The sequence below is a fragment of the Myotis yumanensis genome, unplaced genomic scaffold (assembly GCF_028538775.1).
Source record: "Myotis yumanensis isolate MYYU_CA2020_CCGP unplaced genomic scaffold, mMyoYum1.0.hap1 SCAF_11, whole genome shotgun sequence".
NCBI lineage: Eukaryota > Metazoa > Chordata > Mammalia > Chiroptera > Vespertilionidae > Myotis > Myotis yumanensis.
In genome coordinates, this window is record NW_027223762.1 from 63,687,282 (window position 1) to 63,707,722 (window position 20,441).

A 20,441-nucleotide genomic window follows, 5' to 3' on the forward strand; every position below is an offset into this window, starting at 1 on the left:
GGTGGGATTCTTTTCTTTCCCAGTTAGTTTGTATTATTTTGGAGTGAGTTGGTAACATATCAGGGAAAATATTTCTGATATGACATGGTGAGTTTTTACACCATAAGGAATGAACTTGGCAGAAGCCACAAATCGGGGAAAGCCTCTAGCAAGCCTGACATTCTCTCTGAAATCTTGCCTGCCCGTCCTACACAGCCGCCCAGGGGTGCGGGGGAAGGTGCTCACCGAGCACTGATGGAAAACCGGGGCTCCAGGAGCGTCAAGCAACCTGCCCAAGATCGCAAGGACAGCGGCAAGGACCAGTTCCCAGCAGCCTCTGCTGCTGGCTGTGTCCCTGCTCCTGGGACCCTGATCCTCCCTTCTTCCTATTCAGTAAGAAAAGTCAGGAAAAGGGTGAGGGGAGGAGAGAGGGGGGAAGGGAGCACAGGAGAGGAAGGAAGGAAGGAAGGAAGGAAGGAAGGAAGGAAGGAAGGAAGGAAGGAAGGAAGGGAGGGAAAGGAAAGGAAAAGAAAGATAAAAGAAAAGAACCCTCCCAAGGCAGAGCTAGTCTCCATCTGCAGGTCAGGAGTGTTTCTGTATTTTTCCGGCCTTCTTCACTGGCCCTGTCCCAGCCCAGCTGAAGACAATGACTTGTTTCGGCTCCCCCATGGTTAGTCCATAAGACTCCCTACAAAAGAGAGCTGGAAAGGCTATTTTTAGTTCATGCTCAGAAGACACTACCAGTTTGCCAAGATTGGAGCCTCTGAAAGTTCGTTCTTTCAAAACTTTCGACAGTCAAATGTGACCGAGAGGATGCGGGTTGCAAAGTTCTCAGCGAGGAGATTTCAGATGTCTTCACGATGGTGGTCCAGCCCGTTTTCCTCTTGGGAAAAGCAAGTGGGTTGTAAAGGTGCTGCTCTTCACACCCATGTCACCCAGGCCCTGGCGCATCACAGGGGCTGGATGAAGGGCACTTCTCTGTGTGCTGATATCTTAAGAAAAGCCAGAAGCCCACGCTGGCTCACTCCTCTCCTCTCCCATGGCAGACTTGGTCCAGGGTCCCAGCCCTCCTCAGGCACGCAGCACAAACTGAGCAAATGGCACAGGATGGGGCGCTATGGGAATCTGGTGAGCTATCCATTACATTCTTGTTTACATTAGATAATTAAAAGTAGAAATATAAAAGAGTACAGTAAGTCCTCACTTAACATCCTCTATAGCAGTGGTTCTTAACCTGTGGGTCACGACCCCTTTGGATGTCGAACGACCCTTTCACAGGGGTCGCCTAAGAACATCGGAAAACACATATATAATTACATATTGTTTTTGTGATTAATCACTATACTTTAATTATGTTCAATTTGTAACAATGAAAATACATCCTGCATATCAGGTATTTACATTACGATTCATAACAGTAGCAAAATTACAGTTATGAAGTAGCAACGAAAATAATTTTATGTTGGGGGTCACCACAACATGAGGAACTGTATTAAAGGGTCGCAGCATTAGGAAGGTTGAGAACCACTGCTCGATAGGTTTTTAGAAACTGTGGCTTTACATGGAAACGATATACAATGAAACCATCTTTACTACAGGCTAATTAATATAAACAAGAGTTAAGTTCCTATGTCTTATTTCTGGTCACAAAAACATCACCAGACTCCTAAACAAAGATCCAAAATGCTCCTAATATTAAACATTAAAATAAATGGGAGCTCTACACACATTTAAGAGAATAAAAACAAGATGATGATTTCCCAGCCCGATTCCAGTTCAGGATGGTGGTGGCTGGAGCCTCTCCAGCAGCTCAGGGTGCCAGGTGGGACCCATTCTGGGCAGAAGTTTCTCCCATTGCTGGCCACTCACACCCTCCCTCACTCACTCACTCACACGGGGACAGTAGACACGCCAGTTCACCTCACGTGCACATCTCTGGGACATGAGAGGAAACCGGGCCCCTGGAGAAAACCCACGCAGACACGGGGTGACGGTGCCAACGCCAACAGAGAATGGCCCTGGCCCCAAAGCAACTTCTTCTCATTAATGTTATAATGAGATGACATTATTCAAGGATCTGCTATATTTTAACAGTTTAGATAGTTAATATGAAATTTATATGAAACTTCCAAATAAGTTTTTCAATTTGCTCAAAGATGTGAACACTTTTTTACATTTTTTTTCTTGAACTAACCAGTCAGCTCTTGATCAAGACTTCAATGACGAGTTATTCACATTCTTGATAGTCATTGTCAACAAGAAACTTTGTGCAAGGAGATGTAAACATTTTTATTGATTTTTTAAAATTCATTTGAGAGAGGGAGGAAGGGAGAGTGAGAGAGAGAAACATCGATGAGAAACATCAACATTGACCGGCTACCTCCCGCAGGTCCCCTGCTAGGAAGGGAGCCTGCAACCTGGGTAGATACCCCAATGAACATGGAATTGAACCAGTGACCTTTTGGTGCATGGGTCAATGCTCAACCACTGAGCCACACAAGCTGGGCTTTATTAATATTTTTAAAACAACCATTCACAAAATCCCAACAGTAGAAATTATTTTTTTTTGCTGACAAAATCTGATACTGGTAATTCTCTTGATGCAAATTCTTTTCCTGCCCTCAGAACTTTCTAGTATAGGGCATTTCACAGTAACGGGGGAGCTACTCACCCTGGAGACCGGGACACCAGGGCTGACAGCCAGACTGAGAGCCACACCCCTGGGCCTGGTACAGAAGCTGACCCTCTCAGGCTGGTCACCTGGCTGAGGCTACTCACCAGTGGTGAATGGGCCTGAGGATGATAGTAGTCCCGGCCCAGCGGGGCTGCCCCAAGGGCTGAGAGATTGACTGACCACATCCGGCTGCTGCTCTTACTGGGAGGGTAAGGTAGCCTTTCCTGCCTCAGTCTGCCCGTCTGTGAAGTGGAGATAATAGTACCTATCTGGTAGGGTTGTTATGAGGACTAAGTGGGAGCCATGCCTGGCACACAGTAAGTGCCATCTATGTGTTTAGTAAAGTTAAAAGGTCAAGGGGCTCTGGAGCAGACTCCCAAATCATGTGCTTAGAACCTGCCAGAGGCAGATTGCTTGGTTCAGAATTCTTGCTTCTCCCCTCTCTAGATGTGGGCCACCACAGGCCACTCTGCCTTTGCAGCCTCCGTTCATGGCCCACACATGATGGCACTGGCACCCAAGTCATGAGGCATGGATTCAACAGGTCAGTTCACAGAAAGTGCTCAAGAAACAATGACTCTTGCGACACAGAGTAGCCAGGATGCAAACCTGGGCCGCTGAGTGCTAAGCCTGCTCCCGCTGCCTGCCTCCCATGCAGGAAAGCCTTCCACTTGTCCCACACTCTTCTACAACCCACTTAACTCTCTGCCTGCACAGTGTGTTTTTCAACCCTTTAAATAATTTTCCACCCTTCAACTTCGGTCTCTCCAGGGTGATTTTTCTTATCTTTAGGAAACATCCAAGAATGGCCAGAGCAGGTGCCTTGAGCATCAGGCACTAAAGGAATTCCTTTGCAAAGCCACGAGGCTGCCGGCAACCCTGGACTTTTTCCAAGTCTCAAGTAAGTACCACACATCCTTCCTCATTCATATTTTATTAGGAAGTTATATCAAAGAATCAGTTATAAAACTTTACATATCAAAAGGTCATTCTTATCAAACAGGTGATTCAGGGGAGTATCGGATTCTTCGTAAGACCAGAAGCAAAGTCAAGCAATTTCATTTTACGAATATTTTTACATTTAACAGGAAAATGAAAACAACAACTGTGCAAGCGTTAACATCAAGGAGCAGCTGTAGAGATGAGGCTGTTAAAGCTTAAATTTTAAAATCTGCAAGGTAAGTGACAGAAAATAAGTCATCTTTTATTAAAATATAATATCTAGGTCTCTTTCCACCATATACACATATATTTTTCTATTTAAATAAATATATATTAATGCATTTTTAATGACGTACTGAACAACATTCATCTGGTGCTTGCGGGCGGTGGCAGGAAGACGGATACCAGAAACTTGGGGCGTACCTGGGTCTCTAAGGCAGAGGGGTCTGTCTATCTCCCTGGTTTGGGAATGTCTCGGCTCTCCTCACACAAGGACTGCCGAGTCTTCCGAGGAGTCATCTGCGAACAAAAGTTCATCTGGCGGCAGGCTCCCCAAGGGCAGCGTGCTGGACTGGGACCAGGAGACCCCGCTCCTCACAGGCCTGTCCTCCAGTAAAACACCGTTCTTTCCCGCTGTCCCTGCTGCAGCGGCGGCGGGAGCCATGTCTTCCCAGTTCTCACTGCCCCCATTTAGAATGTACCTTCCCTCGAGCGGTCCATTCTCATGGACTTGGGCTGTGACCACGCTGACAGCAGCGCTGCTCGCGCAGGCAGCAATGATAGAGTCGGGGTCGATGTCCATGTCCAGCTGAGCGAGTGGGGGGCCCTCTGCCAGCCCCTCGCAGCTCTCTGGAAACGGTGTGTTGATGTAAACGACCTCAGCTTTGTCCTGCGCTTCCGGCAAACTTTCCAAGAACTTTTCTAGCTGCAGCCTCAACATGGAGAAGGTGGGTCGGTCCAAGGGCTCAGCCCTCCAGCAGGAGTGCATTATTTCATACCTGCAAGTGGAGAAGGCGAGTTAACTCCTGGCGCAGCACCGGGCCCTCAGTGAAGTCCACCCCTTGTTTTCACCTTGTCTTGGATTTTTAAAAAATTAAAAAAATTAATTTTACAGAGGAAGGGAGAGAGAGAAGTAGGGGAAGAGGGAGGAAGGAAGGTAGGGAGGGAGACAGAGAAGCACTGATTTGTGGTTCCACTTTATTTAGGCATTCATTGGTTGATTCTTGTATGTGCCCTGACCAGGGATCGAACCCACAACCTTGGCGTATCGGATTGACGTTCTAACCAACTGAGCTACTCGGTGAGGGCAATTTTATTACATTTTAATCCACACTAATTTTACTTTTTGGAAATTAACGAGGTTTTCCTTGTGGCATATTTGTTCAACTTTTATTATAAATTTTCCATGGGTATGTGATAGTGCTCCTCCATCTCCAGGAATACAGGACATAGTATGGTCCATGGGCCAAGTCCAGCCCACCATCTGTTTTGTAAATTGAACCCCGTCCAGCATGGCCCGGGGTGAACCTGAGGAGGAGCGGTGAAGGATTAAAGAAGACAGACAAGAGAATACAGTTGGGGCCAGGTGGATCACTGTGCCTGGATGAGGAAACAGTGACTCTGCCTGCAAGCAGGATCTTTATTTTATAGTCAGATCACACAAAGCAAAACAAGGGGAGTGGTCAAGATGTTTACAATGTTCTCTCGAGTTTCCAATCTACTTTGTTCCTATTGCACTCAAGCCTTGTTTTGGCAGCACTTGCTGCACCTCCCACAGCTCATATCCCTTAGCTACCTAGGACTGCAGCGTCTGGGACTATAGGTCAAGCTTATAACCACAGCCTTCGGCTATAATTGTGCCGGGAGGGCTTTGACCTCCAAGCTGGAACTTGTACGTGGCTTTGCCACAAGTCAGTCCGAGGCTTGATCCTGTCCGAACGCTGCAGCTGCTCTCCACAGTAAATAAAGTTTTATTAGAACACAGCTACTTTTATTTATGTGTGGCTGCTTCTACTGCAATGGCAGAGTTAAGTAGTTTCAACAGAGACCACATGGCCTCAAAATAAAAAATACTATTTTGCCCTTTACAGAAAAAGTGGGCCGACCCCTGTTCTGCACATGAAGCTGGGTTTGTCACCAGGAGAGCTGTTAGAAGGACCAGGGGTGGATGGGTAAAGGAGTGTGTGCCTCACTGTGCAGGTGTTTTGTGTGTGTTACTGCACCTACTCTCGTCAATAGCCTTGTCCTTGTTACTTTGCTATGTGGGCAGCAGGGGACCAGTCTCTGGCTGGACAAGTCCTATGACTGGGGCTCCTCATGACCTCTGCTGTGTCCTGTAGGGAGGATTCTCTTCAGGGTGGTGTCCTCATTCTCTGTGTAATTAAGAATTACAATGGGGGGACATTGATGTGAGCACAGTAAAACAGAGAGATGACTGCATCAGGAAGAGTGAGTTATACTACCATTTGGACTCTTTCCTTTCTTGAGAAATTGACATTCATGTTGCTGGATAAGGAAATGATCCCAATGCTAATCATTTGACACATGTAGTAGATTACTGCTATCTTTTTAAAAAATATATATTTTTATTGATTTCAGAGATGAAGGGAGAGAGAGAGCAATAGAAATATCAATGATGAGAGAATCACTGATGGGCTGCCACACTCGGGTTCGAGCCCACAACCTGGGTATGTGCCCTGACCGGGAATCAAACAGTGACCTCCTGGTTCATAGGTCGACACTCATCCAACTGAGCTGCACCAGCTGGGCAGATTACTGCTATCTTGTGAACATAAATATGCAATTCCCATATTCCCATGTAATCCCATCGCGTAGAACTCTGGGTAATTCTACCAGCATTCACACACGTACTAAGAGATCTCACCCACCTACATGTGTAACAATCAATACCTGCCCTTGTTTACTTTCCAGCCCCTATCAGCAAGGCCTGAGCTCCTGGCCGGCGGGTCTGCAGGCGCTTTGTCTGTGAGCACAGGACCCTGAGCTCCCGTTTCCCTGATGAGCCCGATTCCCACCTGGACATCAGCTCAGCTCTCTGACTCTCCTTGTTCTACCTTCACGAGATGGCCATGGGACCTGGCAAACAGCTTTTGTTTCCATTTTTGAGGTTCTTATGGTATAAATCAATTTGCATGGCTTCGTGTTTTCCATAGAGCCCTGCCTGTTTGCAGTCTGAGATGAGCTTTGAGGAATTCTGCCCTTAGAAGGCACTCCCCTTTTCATTAGGCCATGAAGGCCCCATTATTTACCTTCATTTATCCCACGTCTTCGGAGAAAGCGTTTGCATAACCCAGCGATTTTAACCGGTGTGCCGCAAGAATTTTTTAAGTAGCCATACCTGACTACTTAGCCGAGGGCACTGGCTTCTTTTCTCCTAGAGTCTAGGTCCTAGACTGTCAAATAAAAAACTGACAACAGCCAACCCAACAATAGCCATCCAGTGTGAATGAATAAAAATGATACCTATATTTTTTGTCAGATTGGCAAATAATACATTTTTTGGTGTGCTGTAGAATTTTAATAATTAGTTCATGTGTGCTGTGAGATGCAAAAGGTTGAAAATCGCTGATATACTCTATGTTCTTCATATTCAAATGGTAGCAAAATCACAATATGTAACAATAGAAATATGACTAGCAAATATCTGGTAGTGTGGGTACTGTCTAGGCCCCTCTGACAAAGGGCAAGTCTGCAGTGGTGGACCAAGGTCAGCAAGTTCAATCTCAGGGATGGAAAGAAAAAATAAGCCCTAACCAGTCTGGCTCATGGATAGAGTGTCAGCCTGCCGAACGAAGGGTCCAGGTTCCATTCTGGTTAAAGGCACATACCTTGGTTGCAGGCTCCTCCCCAGCCTGGGCCCTGGTCGGGGCATGTGCAGGAGGCAACCAAACGATGTGTTTCTCTCACAGCAATATTTCTTTCTGCCTTTCCCTCTCTCTTCCACTTTCTCTAAAAGCAATGGGAAAATATCCTCAGGTGAGGATTTTAAAAAGAAGAAGAAGAAGAAGAAGAAGAAGAAGAAGAAGAAGAAGAAGAAGAAGAAGAAGAAGAAAGAAGAAAGAAGAAAGAAGAAAGAAGAAAGAAGAAAGAAGAAAGAAGAAAGAAGAAAGAAGAAAGAAGAAAGAAGAAAGAAGAAAGAAGAAAGAAGAAAGAAGAAAGAAGAAAGAAGAAAGAAGAAAGAAGAAAGAAGAAGAAGAAGAAGAAGAAGAAGAAGAAGAAGAAGAAGAAGAAGAAGAAGAAAAGTAGTTTGGTAGTTGCCTTTGTAAAGGGTCATTTTTGTTTTCCTATTGAGATTTCATAAAAGATGTAGTCACACAGGTTGTGGGAGCTGGGGGAGTGGCGGATGGGGATTACCGTTTTACGGGGGACAGAGTTTCAGTTTTGTGAGGTGAAGAGTTCTGGAGATGAGGGGGGTGACGGCTGTACAACACGGATGCATTTACACGACTGCACTGCACACTTAACAGCCAGGAGGCCATAGCTCAGCTGAGGAAATGTCCTACGGAGACGACGGGGACATCATGCAGAGGGGCCTCTTGGGCCAGGGAACAGGCCTGCCGCCTGGTCACTCGGAGTGGGTGACACCGTGAGAAGAGGCAGCCACAGAGGGCAGGACATACAGTGCGCTCCGTTACTTACACCCTTACATGTCTTAGGACTGACTTGGAAAAGACCGAGGGGCAAGTACCGTAGGCATGAACTCACCTCGGCTAAGGTTAGGCAGCAAGTGAGATGAGAATCTCAGAAGTGTGTCTCATTTTTAAAAGAAAACATCCCTGATATGAAACAGAGGCCTCTTTGTTGACCAGCATCCAGATGGGACAGGGGCCCGAGAAGAAGGCCCGGGTCAAGCCTCAGGTGCAGAGCCAGCTGGGGTGGGGACCACAGGGCCGTCAGGGCCGCCTGACCCGCCTGACCTCCTGGCCACGTGGCACGTGCTGACTCGGTGACTCCCACCTAAAAATGCTCAGAAAAGTGAGTCAGCATTCCCCGTCTGGCTCTGCGTAAAGTACTGGAAAACCACAGTGTGACACAGCTCGGACCTTGCTGAGACCCTGGGTAATCACTGCAAAGACCAACTGCTTGTGGCGCAAGACGAAAGCCAAGAGAGAAAGAGCCACAAAACTCCTCATTCAACATTGTTGGGCTAAAACGGTTCCTCCTTTTTAGAAGCAAACATTTCATTCACGTGGCTCTTTCAAAAACCACCATGAAACCCCAGATCTAATTTAATTAGAATTTCACAATGTTTTTAAAGGACTTAACATTTTTTGTTTCTGTTCTTAATATTATAATTTATAACCACAACAGCCACCATGGCTAAACAGCCTGCGGCTCTTATCAATAAAGTTTCCTTCTGGGAATTTTCCTGCTTATGTAAATTCTCCATGCACATGTATTAAAATTTGATTTTCTTCTGTTAAAAAAACAAACAAAATAGTTTTCCCTGTTTGGCTTGGACAAGATAGGAGAGCCTGCAAGCCCCCTAACCTAGCCCTCCCCTAAGTGAAGCAAGGCCACAGTGTGACATAGTGGGGGGGTCTCACCCACCCTTCCAAGCCTGAGCCCGTTGCGGGCCCCAGGTTCTGAAATCTTGCTGAATGTGGAGACAATGTCTGTAACCCCTGTTATGTGGGGAAGAGACTTGGCACTAGGGAGGTAGAGGCAATGCCACAAGAAGTCAGTTTAAGAAGGTCAGCAAGGTGTCTGGGCAGGTCGGTGTGTACGATGTCATGTTAGGAATCGGCACCACGATGTGACACTTGCTCTGTCCCTCCTGCAGGCTGAGCGCTCCACACACTTTCCTCAACCCTCCCAATAGCTCTGAAGAATATGCGACTGGACTTCATCTGCGGCTGATAATGAGGCACACAAGTCAAGTCAGCTGTCAAGGCCTCCCCCGTGGGTAGGTGGAGGCCACAGCTGGCCTCAGTGACTCAGAGGCCCGGCCTCTCCCCATACCACCCACCCTAGAGAGGAGGGGCCTGTCCCGCACGGGCTGTGCACGTTGAGCTGGGGCTCTCACGCCGGGCGGAGCACCTGAACACCCAGTGTTTTAAGACATGCACTTCTGGCCCACTTTGTTCCAACAGCCTCAGTGTCCAGGCATAGGGCCGAGGAATCATGCTGTATCCCCCATGCAATTCTGATGATCGGCCTGACCTCAGAGCCATGGGCTTCGGTTTCTAAATTTCCTGATTAGGATATTACTGCGATTTGTCTGTCTGAAATACTGTACAGGAAGAGAAGGATGACAGCAGCACAAGAGGGCAGGTGACCAGGTACCTCATATGCTGTAAAGTTGACCCATTCATCTAGAATGCATTTCCCAGCGGTGCCTGCAGACCTGCAGAACGTGTGCACACACCACCTCTCACACCAGGAAAGGTCTGGGCTTGGACGTGCCACCTCTGCACACGTGGCCTCGCTAAAAGCACCCCCTCCTCCCCATGCCCCCATGGCTGTGTCCCTAGGTCTTTGCAGACCCACTGGCCGGCCCCCGCAGGGTGCCTGGTCCCATCGAGCGCCTCACTCACAGTTCATCCAGGCAGTCCTCTGGCTGCTTCAGCCTGTGGCCGTGGAGGAGATAGTCGTACATCTCATGGTTCTGGACTCCGGGGTAGGGCGTCATCCCCCGAGTTGCAATTTCCCACATGGTCACGCCAAATGCCCACTGAGAACAAATCAACAAGAAGTAAGATTTGAGTCTTTTCAGAGAGTCTGAATGGACTTTTTCATTGGGAAAGGTCATTTCCTTAAAGCCCCGATGACCGTGCACAAAGCTGACAATTATGACTGGGACACGCTGCTCTCCCAACACGCAGTAACGTGGTTGGTACGTCACTGTGCCCATTTGCTACTAACGCTCTTACGGGAAATCTGACAAGGGCAGCCAGAACCTCCTGCCGAATCCATGCTCGTTCACAATGTTGTCAAGTGTTTTCGCTCCTCGTCTCTGGTTGAGGGCGTAACTACACAGCACCTTTTGTACATCATGTTGGTCCCATAGAGCCACTGAATGAACTTGCTGAATTTAATATGAATATGAAATAGCTCAGTTGTGGGCAATATGTCACAATAGTGTAGCAGAGGAAAACGGGAATAAATTAAGGGCCTGCGCAAAGACAGATCTTTTGAATGTCAGGAGACTTCACCAGAATCTAGAGTTCCACCTGAATCAGCGTGCCTAGCAACAAATAAGAGAGATGTGAGCACACTCCCAGTCCTCAGTTCATCATAGTGAAATGTTTGGCAGCTACGTCACTTTTTTCAGCACGATTCACCTCTGAAACTCAAGGTCCCCAGAAAAACTGTACCTACCACGTCACTTTTACTGGTGTAGACTCGGTCCGCAAGGCTCTCGATGGCGATCCACTTCACAGGCATCTTTGCGATGCGGCCTTGGCGGTAGTAATCGCCACTGTAAATCTTCTTAGAGAGGCCGAAGTCCGCCACACACACAGTCATGTCATCTCGCAACCTACAGAGAGGAGTTTGAGTCCTTAGATCCATCACAGGCAAAGCCTTGAAGCACAGGTCTGCGTCACAGGCACAGGAAGTAGCCCAAAGACACAGGCCCCACCTGCTTGGGGAACAACGGCCCAGCAAGTGAGGGGGAGCAGCAGAGCTTGTCTGTGTGGGAATTGGACCTGGCAAGGCCATCTGTGCACAAGGATGGAGACACCAGGAGGGAAGAGGGGAGCTGCACAGGTGTAGAAGGAGCCCAGCTCAAACCCGGGGCCTCTGGTCACTCAACGAGCATCCCAGCAGCCTTTAAGCCTGACGTCTGGATGCAGCCCTGGCTCTGTGGTTCAAGGAAGCCTCCTGGCAGCCTGGGGGAGGTGGGCAAGTACAGCCTGCAAGAGGGAGATCCAGGACCCCCCGCAGAGATGGCCAGGTAGTACTGGGCGAGTAACTCAGAAAACTAAAGCCATACAATCACATTGACAGCCCATCCCATTAAAACAGATCCTAGACAAGAAGGAGAAGGGAGAGAAGAAATGAGAGGTCTGGAGGTAGCATGACGACCCATCCCTGTTGCCCGACACCGACTTTTAAAACTGGACATCCTTTGTCCTGGGAAAGCCCTCAGTTCCGGGCAAACTGACAGCGGGACACCCTTCTTGATAGGAAAAACGTTAAGGAAACATTGATGGGGAAAAACGATTTTCATAGGTCTCCCTCTGTGGTAGGAAAATTCTTTAAATTAAAAGACAAAAGCAAGATCCTTCTGGGCTTTCAAAAATGAGGTGAAAGTGGGCGGGGGGCACTGGCTAGGAGGAGTGAGGGCAGGCACCACTGTCACTTCTCCAGCCAAGAAAAGTAAATAAAAGCAACACATTTAATGAACCTTCCCTCTCCCTGCAACAGTGAACTTAGTCAAGACGCAGTTCCTGTCTTGAAGATCTCCCGCAGAAAATGGCTCCGCTGCTGCAGCAGGAAGACGTGGGGAGAACTGGAGCTCAAAGTTCTAGTCTGTCCTTGCTGCTCTGGTCGGTGTGACCACAGAACAAGGCATCTTCACAGGGCAGCATCGCGAGAACGTAGGGACAGACCTTTATGGTTTTCATTACAGTCTGCATGATTAGCTGACTTGTATGTAACTGGGCCCAAAGCCAGCGGATGGCAATGAACAGGGATCACAAAGGTCTTACCTCGCCCTCCTAGGGCGTGAGAGTGTGAAAATGAAAACAGAGTCACAGGAGGAAGTTTGGGAGGGACTGAAAGCCCACAGGCACAAACCCAGCCATGCCTCAGAGACGCAGGAATCCCATCTCCAGAACTCTCTCTTCTCCTCCTGTGACAGCGACAGGCCACCCACGGTGTCCCCACCACAAACACCAACACCATGAGGTCCAACCGCCCAGGATGCACCCAGACCCTTACATGCAGTTTCGAGCAGCTAAGTCTCGATGGAGGAAATTCCTGTTGCTCAGATACTCCATCCCCTGGGCAATGTCCACCATGAACTTCACCAGTGTCTGCACGGGAATGTGCTGGGGACGAAGCAAGAAGAAAGATTATTATTATTTTTTTTTTTTTACAAGGAAATCTGCAAGTTATCTCCATCTGGGGGAAAACAGCATTTTTTCTCTTAAATGTGTGGCCATGAGACATGGAAACAAACTTCAGTTCTTTATCACTAATAGCACAAAAAAGGTTTTAAAAGAGGGATTAAAAAAGAAACAAACTCTAGCCCTAACCGGTTTGGCTCAGTGGATAGAGCGTCGGCCTGCGGACTGAAAGGTCCCAGGTTTGATTCTGGCCAAGGGCATGTACCTTGGTTTCGAGCACATCCCCAGTAGGAGGTGTGCAGGAAGCAGCTTATCGATGTTCCTCTCTCATTGATGTTTCTAATTCTCTATCCCTCTCCCTTCCTCACTGTGAAAAATCAATAAAATATATTAAAACACACACACACACACACACACACACACACACACACACAAGACCCCCAAAAAACAAACTCTAAAACTGTTTGGCAAATATCACATTTTCTTCTCCCCAATGTTTAAAAGTATTGACAGTGAGTAACATTCGTCTCCCAAGTCATGGGATCCAGTGGGATCTTCCGTGTCCTGAGTGCCAGTGGGACCAAGCACCCATGCCACACGGGGGGCGGGGGGGGGGGAGGGCTGGCTTTTGAGGGTGAGGTTTTCTAATGTTTTGAGGCAAAAAGCCCACTTTAAAGTAGCTGTCCAATTGTGCACCCACATCTGCTATCCCTTTGAAATGTTTTGAAAAGATAGTTTTCTTTTAGAGAGAAATTAGGATGGTCTTGGGCCCTTATCACAGGAATTTTCATTTTTGTTTCTTGGGACCCCCTGTAATGTCAGCAGCCGAGCATTTTCTCCACAGCGTGAACGCACGCTAGCTGCTGTGTTGAGACCATCTGGGTTGGAGCTGATTCTGAGGATGACGACAGAAGTAGCGCTCTCTGCAGACACTGCGCGAAGGGCTGACGACTTTCTGGCCACCACAAGCAGATCCACCCACAACACATTTTCCCAGCACATTGCATTTGTCACGACTCATTCCGTATGGCACGAGTTTTCCAATGTGGTGAGAATAAAGCCCTGAATTTTTAATGCTTTATATCTTCGTGTCAAGACCCATGTCAGTCACACATTGTAAGTACAATAAAATGCTTTAATTATGTTTTACCTTTACATAATGGACTTGTTAAAGAGAACATAAACAGATCATGGAGGGAAGTCCTATGCCTGTGTTCTGGATAGCTGGGGCTTTGATTTTCTGGATGCTAATTTCCAGCAAAGGATTTGGGTATTAAGAAATATCAAGTCTGCTAACATTCATGGAGACGAGTATCAGGTACTATTCATCTGTGTTATTTTTTCCTCAAACAATGATTTCATTCTTGCAAACTGTGACCAAAGTTACTTAAAAGATAATCGTGTGGGCGTGGCCGGTGTGGCTCAGTTTGTTGAGCATTGTCCTGTGCACTGAGCGGGTACCGGTTCTATTCTCAGTCAGGGCACATGCCCAGGTTTTGGATTCAATACCCAATCACGGTGCGTGCTGAAAGCAACTAATGGATGTTTCTCTTTCTCCCTTCCTCTCACTCTAAAGAAAAAAAAATCAATAAAAATTATTTTAAAAAAAGATAATTGTGTGGTAGGACTAATAAGTTCAACAAAGTTACAGGACTCTAGATCAATATACAAAAATCAATGTAGTTCCATACACTAGAAATGAACACTCTTCCTGAAAACAAAATCAAAACAATTTTATCTACAAAAGAATAAAAAATAAAATACTTAGGAATAACTTTAACAAAAGAAGTACAAAACTTACACTCTGACAAGTACAAAATGAAAGACTCTAAAGATCTAAATAAAGGAAGTGATTGCCTGTATTCATGGAGGGGAGGTGAGGACAGGAGGCACCGAGGCCCTGCTGGAGGAGCACATTACGTAACCGAACCCCAGTCCTGCCACACTAGCAGAACAGAGAGTGTTTATTCCCCCAACTGATTGAACAGACAGCAAAGACCTGAATAAAAGCTTGATGTTCCAGTTTCTCTATGCATTTTGTGACTTCCAGCATTACCTATGGCTGCAAATGTATACACGGGAGTTACTTTCCAACACTGGAGATACACTTGTATCTTTGCAAATAAAAACTATTCATTAGTCAGTAAAATGCTGTGTACTAGTTTCTCTTGTTATACACAAGCTGATTCTAAAATTATATGGAAGGGCAACAGAACTAGTAAAGCTAAAAACAATTCTGGAAAGTAGAATAAATCTGGAGGAATCACAGTACCCGTTTTTAAGGCTTACAATAAATCTACAGCAACCAACATGATTTCCATTTCCAAGGATAAAAAGAAAGATGGGCCCTGGCTGGTGGGGCTCAGTGGTTAGAGAGTCAGCCCCCACACGGAAGGGTCATGGGTTCGATTCCTGGTCAAGGACACATACCTGGGTTGCGGGTTCAATCCCCGGCCCTGGTTGGGGCATGTGTAGGAGGCAACCAATCAATGTATCTCTCTCATAGGTATTTTTCTTTCTCTCTTCCTCTCCATCCCTCTGCCCCTCTCCCTGTTCTACTCTCTCTAAAAATCAGTGGAAGAAATATCCTCAGGCCCTGACCAGTTTGGCTCAGTGGATAGAGCGTCGGCCTGCGGACTGAAGGGTCCCAGGTTTGATTCCGGTCAAGGGCATGTACCTTGGTTGCTGGCACATCCCCAGTAAGAGGTGTGCAGGAGGCAGATGATGGATATTTCTCTCTCATCGATGTTTCTAACTCTCTATCCCTCTCCCTTCCTCTCTGTAAAAAAAATCAATAAAATATATTAAAAAAGAAAGAAATATCCTTGGGCAAGGGTTAACAAAACAAAACAAGAAAGAAAGACGGGTGGACTAAGTTCACCCTCCGTGTCTCTGAAAAACAGTTCAGGGCACCGTCCCTCTGAAAACCGAGACAGGTCCCGCACCCAGGGATTTCAGCGTGAACAAGCCAGAGAGGCAACTTCAAAAGAAAGAGGCCACTCTGACATCACAAGGGGCCCCTGGCTCCAGTGTGAGGGGCATAAGAGTGTGCTCCCAGCTGACTTCCTCCCCCCATAAACAGGAATAACAGGACCGGGAGGAGGCCTGCTGTGAAGGCGGATACCCCGTTTCAACCCCTAGGGTGCACAGGGAGCACCAGACAAAGGCTCAAGTCCTTGCGCTCCCTCCTTCATATTCAAGGTCAGATGCTGAGTTTGCCCAGGCCTTGTCAAGTGTCCAGAGGCAACGCAGCGGGGAATTCATTACCTTTGATCCTGTCTCCAGTCGGGAATAGAGTAAGTAGGTGTGTAGGTCCCCGTATTTCATGAAGGGTAAAATCACCATGGGCTTCGGGGTGCCTTGAGAGCCCACTTCTATACACACACCTGCAATTAAGAGCAGAGTTCCTTACAAAGAGCCCCTGTTAGCAGTGACCGGAAAAAGCACGCAGGGCAGGAGCCTGGGCCAAATTGAAACCACGTGCGCCCAAGTGAACAGTTAAAAAAACAAACGCTCGTAACTCACACGCCGAGTTCAAGAATACTGAACGCACCCTGGGTCCACATCTTGTTATTTTTTTTTTTCTTTCAGGTTAGGGCCAGTCTTTGCATGAGAGCGCTCAAAAATTAGTCTATCACAAGTAGAGCCTCGCAGAGACCTGGCGAGTTTTCATTAAATTGATTCCAAGTGAGGGGCAGGGACTGCATCAGAATTCAAGAAGCAAACTCATCTCATGTGACAGTGAAACACTTCATCGTACGAAGGCGTGCGCTGAAGCCAAATGCTTAAACTACGAAAAGTATTTTGAGGTAGAATCCACATCCCTAAATTTTAACAGTTACACTCGGGAAAAGCTGCAACCCATTTACCATGCAATTCTAGAAGGAGAGCTGTCACCTGACACTGGGCTTGCAGAGCTCTTGCACGTTGTGGTGCAATTACAAAGCACGATTGTTCTCGGTCTGCTGAAGTCGAGAGCTGCCAATGAGTAACACTCATTTCTTTGACATCATCTTATATCCAAAGATTAGTTTTCACATCTCCCTTGAGTGTCAAAGACACTCTGAAAGCTCCCCAAAGAATTTAGCATTTATTAGATTGCAGGGCAGCAAAAATAAGTTGTCAGAACATTGTTATTCTCAGGCTGCTCTCCCTCTCGGAACAGTGTCGCTTTAACAGCAACCACTGGAACCCGATCTCCCCATTTGGTATTTTTTTGCTAATGGTGCTAAAAGCCAAATCCTGACATTAAATCCCGACCCATTTTTACCCACTTTTACCATAAGCCTCCGAAAATGTTAACTGTAAGGAGAAGCCTTTTGGGTGAAGAAACCCCAGGTTGTAAACCACCATGGGTTATACCAGGTTTCCCTTTGGCACAGAGTGGATGCGCCGAGCCCCTCTGGCCACCAGGCCTGCCTTTCTCCAGGTACCTAGGAGCCGGATGACGTTGGGGTGGCTGAAGTCTTTCATGCATGCGGCCTCGCTGAGGAACTCCTCGATCTCTCGCTGGGAAAAGTTGTCCACTGAAAGAAGAGATGGGAAATCTCACGCACAGTTAACATGCTCCATGAGGGGAGGGGCAGCAGCAATTCTGTTCTCCCCAAGTAAAATCAGGAAAAGACAAAACTGTGGCAACAGTGAACACATGAGTGGGTGTCAGGGGCTGGGCGGGGGCAAAGGAGGGGTGCACAGGCGATTTTAGGGTGAAACATCTGTAGGACACTGTGACAGTGGACACACGACATTATGCACTTGTCAGACCCACAGAATGTACAACACAGGGTGAACCCTAATGTAGCCTATGGATGTCAGTCATTAATGTATGAATACGGATTTGTCAACTGTAAAAACTGCACCACACTAATGCAAGATATTTATGATAGGGGGCTGTGTGTGGGGAGGACACATGGGAACTCTGTACTTGCTGCCCAGTTTTTCCGTAGCCCTAAAACTGCTCTAGTAATTAAAGTATATTAGTTTTTAAAACTAATATCAAATCCAAACTGTTGCAATCAGTTTGGCCTTAAAGAAAGAAGGGACACGTGCCTCTCTCCATCACAGAGCTTGAGTCTGGCTGCTCAGCCCTGCCTTGTGAACGAGAGACACTTTCATACCACGTTTCTGGAATTAAAGCAACTTAAGAGGGACATTTAAAAATCTCCACTAGGCTAAGTGACATTAGCTAGTGACAGGGACACACACTGTGTGATCAACTTGTATGAGGTACGCAGAGCAGTCTAATTCATGGACAGAAGTACAAGGGGAGAGCTAGGGGATCAAGAGCTGTTTAACCAACCAAGTTTCAGTTTTGTAAGCTGAAAAAATTCGGGAGATGATGGTGGTAACGGCTGCACAATAGTATGAACGTACTTAATGCTTAAGCCTAGAACGGGTTTCGTGGGTGACAGGTAACTCACGTTTCATGGTCTTCACGGCCACTTTCTCGGAAGTTCCATCCTGTTGACTAAGACTTCCTTCCATGACAGACCCAAACTCTCCTGTGAAGTAAAACAACAGCTGTGTGGACCTCGTGCAGAATCTCTCCTGACCACAGAAACACCACAGGCCAGAGCCACGTTCTCACGTGGCCCGAGAGGACCCATACACAGCAGCAGGCAGAGCTGCCAGGCCATCCGCACGCGAAACCCAGGGCAGAAGCCAGGTACAAACCTCTCGCTTGTCAGCACCGAGGCTGGCTTGGATTTAGCTCAGATCATCACTTTATTACAGGACAACATGGGAAGTGTTTTTGAAATTCATAAAGTAGAAACTCTGAACACCATCATCATTCATCCTAACACCAGAATATCAGGTTGACAGGTCAAATATGTATGTGCACCCTTGTCCCTATTTAACCAGGAAGGTGCCAGGAATTATAAACTTGAGAACTAGAGGAATAAATTTAAATGATATAGGAAGCCAACCAGTGAATTACATGCTTTTCAATGGAGGAAGGGAATTCATATTTTCAAGGCCTACTGTGTGGGCTAGGCACTACAGAGCCCCATTCATATGCCCAATCTTAGTTTCAAAAATCACTATTCACTTTTTTATTTTAAATGATAAAATAGAACTCTTTGTATTGTCACTTAAAGTCACAAAATGGTATTTTATGTAACAAATCTGTATTTTTAAAAATTACTGTGAACTGCTTACTTTCTTATCCCACATTTTAAAAGAATTAAACTGTTTACCTTCACCCAGAATTTTTCCAAGAATTAGAAGGTTCCTGTCAATCATAACATCTTCCAGCTTACGCTGCAGCTCCTCGCTGACTCCCAAGCTGCTTACTGTGAAAGAAGTGACAGGGGACATATGAGTGGTCAGTGTGCTTCCCTTCACTGGAATATAATTAAAATTATATATAAAGCCCCATCAAATAGTTAAATGCTTTTTCCATGTTATACCCCAAGGCTCTTCTCCCCCAAATGCCAATAATAAAATATCACACTTAATTCTACTATGATTACAGCAGATAAAATGAACCCTTCAGGCAAGATCACTTCTGAAAATTTCTAAAAATCACAACATTTGTCCTTCCCACCTGCAGTATCAGCAACTGGCAATCAGCTTCCTGCTGGGGAGGTTCAGCCCTGACTAGGGGTGTTTCCTAGTGGAGTATTTACTCCCTAAGGACAGGTCACAAGGAGCCTGGGGCACTTCCCTTCCTCCCTGCCAGGGAAGGAGGCGCAGAAACCAAGAGCACAAGCTGAAGCAGAGCACAAGCTGCTGTGGTACATGAGCCTCATCACACCGACATGCCAGTGCTAAGCTAAGCACCTGGTGGAGGCCTGGAGAACAAGAGCTTCTGTAATAAGGTGCAGCACTGACAGGAAGTGTTACCAATAAGAGTCATAAACCAGGGGAGGGAGACCCATTCAACGACTACTTGGCAAATGACTCCGTTTGTGCCCCCGAAAGGCAATGAGCAAGGCTTTGGAAGAAAATAACAACAGCCCTGCTGGTGTTGCTCAGTGGTTGAACATCAACCTATGAACCAGGAGGTCACGGTTCGATTCCCTCCTGGACAGAGCACATGCCCAGGTAGCAGGCTCAATCCCCAGTGGAGGGGTGTGCAGGAGGCAGCTGATCAATGATTCTCTCTCATCATTAATGTTTCTCTCTCTCTCTCTCTCCCATTTTCTTCCCCTCTGAAATCAATAAAAATATATTAAAAACAGCCCTGACTGGTTTGGCTCAGTGGATAGAGCGTTGGCCTTCGGACTGAAGGGTCCCGGGTTCAATTCCGATCAAGGGCATGTGCCTTGGTTGCGGGCACATCCCCAGTGGGGGGTGTGCAGGAGGCAGCTGATCGATGTTTCTCTCTCATCGATGTTTCTAGCTCTCTGTCCCTCTCCCTTCCTCTCTGTAAAAAATCAGTAAAATATATTTTAAAAAATATTAAAAACAAAACAACAACAAAAACCACGTGGATAATCTGAACATTTTAGCTCTTGGTAAACAGTTTTTACCCAAACGGTCCTCCAATATAGAAAAAAAAATTGATGTAAATTAAGAATTTTTTAAAATGTAAGAACATCTGCTCAGCGGGTGTGGCTCAATGGTTGAGTGTTAACCCATGAACCAGGAGGTCACGGTTCAATTCCCCATCAGGGCACAGGCCTGGGTTGTGAGCTCGAGGATCAAGCCCATGCAGGAAGCAGCCAATTGATGTTTCTCTCATCTCTTTCTCTCCCCCTCCCTCCTTCCTTCCTCTCTTTCTCAAAAATCAATAAAAACACTTAAAAAATATAATAACATCTAAAAGTCAAACTTCTAGATTAGAAAAGGAAGGAAATTGTAACATT

The 20,441-nt window shown here is 46.6% G+C and overlaps 1 protein-coding gene across 2 annotated transcripts in view; it reads right to left on the reverse strand.

The window, feature by feature from the left end:
- Positions 1 to 3,571: 3,571 nt before the first annotated feature.
- MERTK (MER proto-oncogene, tyrosine kinase) overlaps positions 3,572 to 20,441 on the reverse strand; it is a 108,300-nt gene continuing 91,430 nt past the window's right edge. For both annotated transcript variants that reach the window (XM_070429755.1, XM_070429754.1), the window contains exons 12-19: positions 18,828 to 18,923; positions 18,051 to 18,131; positions 17,064 to 17,156; positions 15,898 to 16,016; positions 12,503 to 12,612; positions 10,937 to 11,096; positions 10,153 to 10,289; positions 3,572 to 4,593 (exon numbers count right to left, since the gene is read on the reverse strand). In XM_070429755.1, coding sequence (XP_070285856.1) covers positions 4,080 to 4,593; positions 10,153 to 10,289; positions 10,937 to 11,096; positions 12,503 to 12,612; positions 15,898 to 16,016; positions 17,064 to 17,156; positions 18,051 to 18,131; positions 18,828 to 18,923 — 1,310 coding nt within the window. In that variant the 3' untranslated portion in view covers positions 3,572 to 4,079. The remainder of the gene's footprint in view (positions 4,594 to 10,152; positions 10,290 to 10,936; positions 11,097 to 12,502; positions 12,613 to 15,897; positions 16,017 to 17,063; positions 17,157 to 18,050; positions 18,132 to 18,827; positions 18,924 to 20,441) is intronic.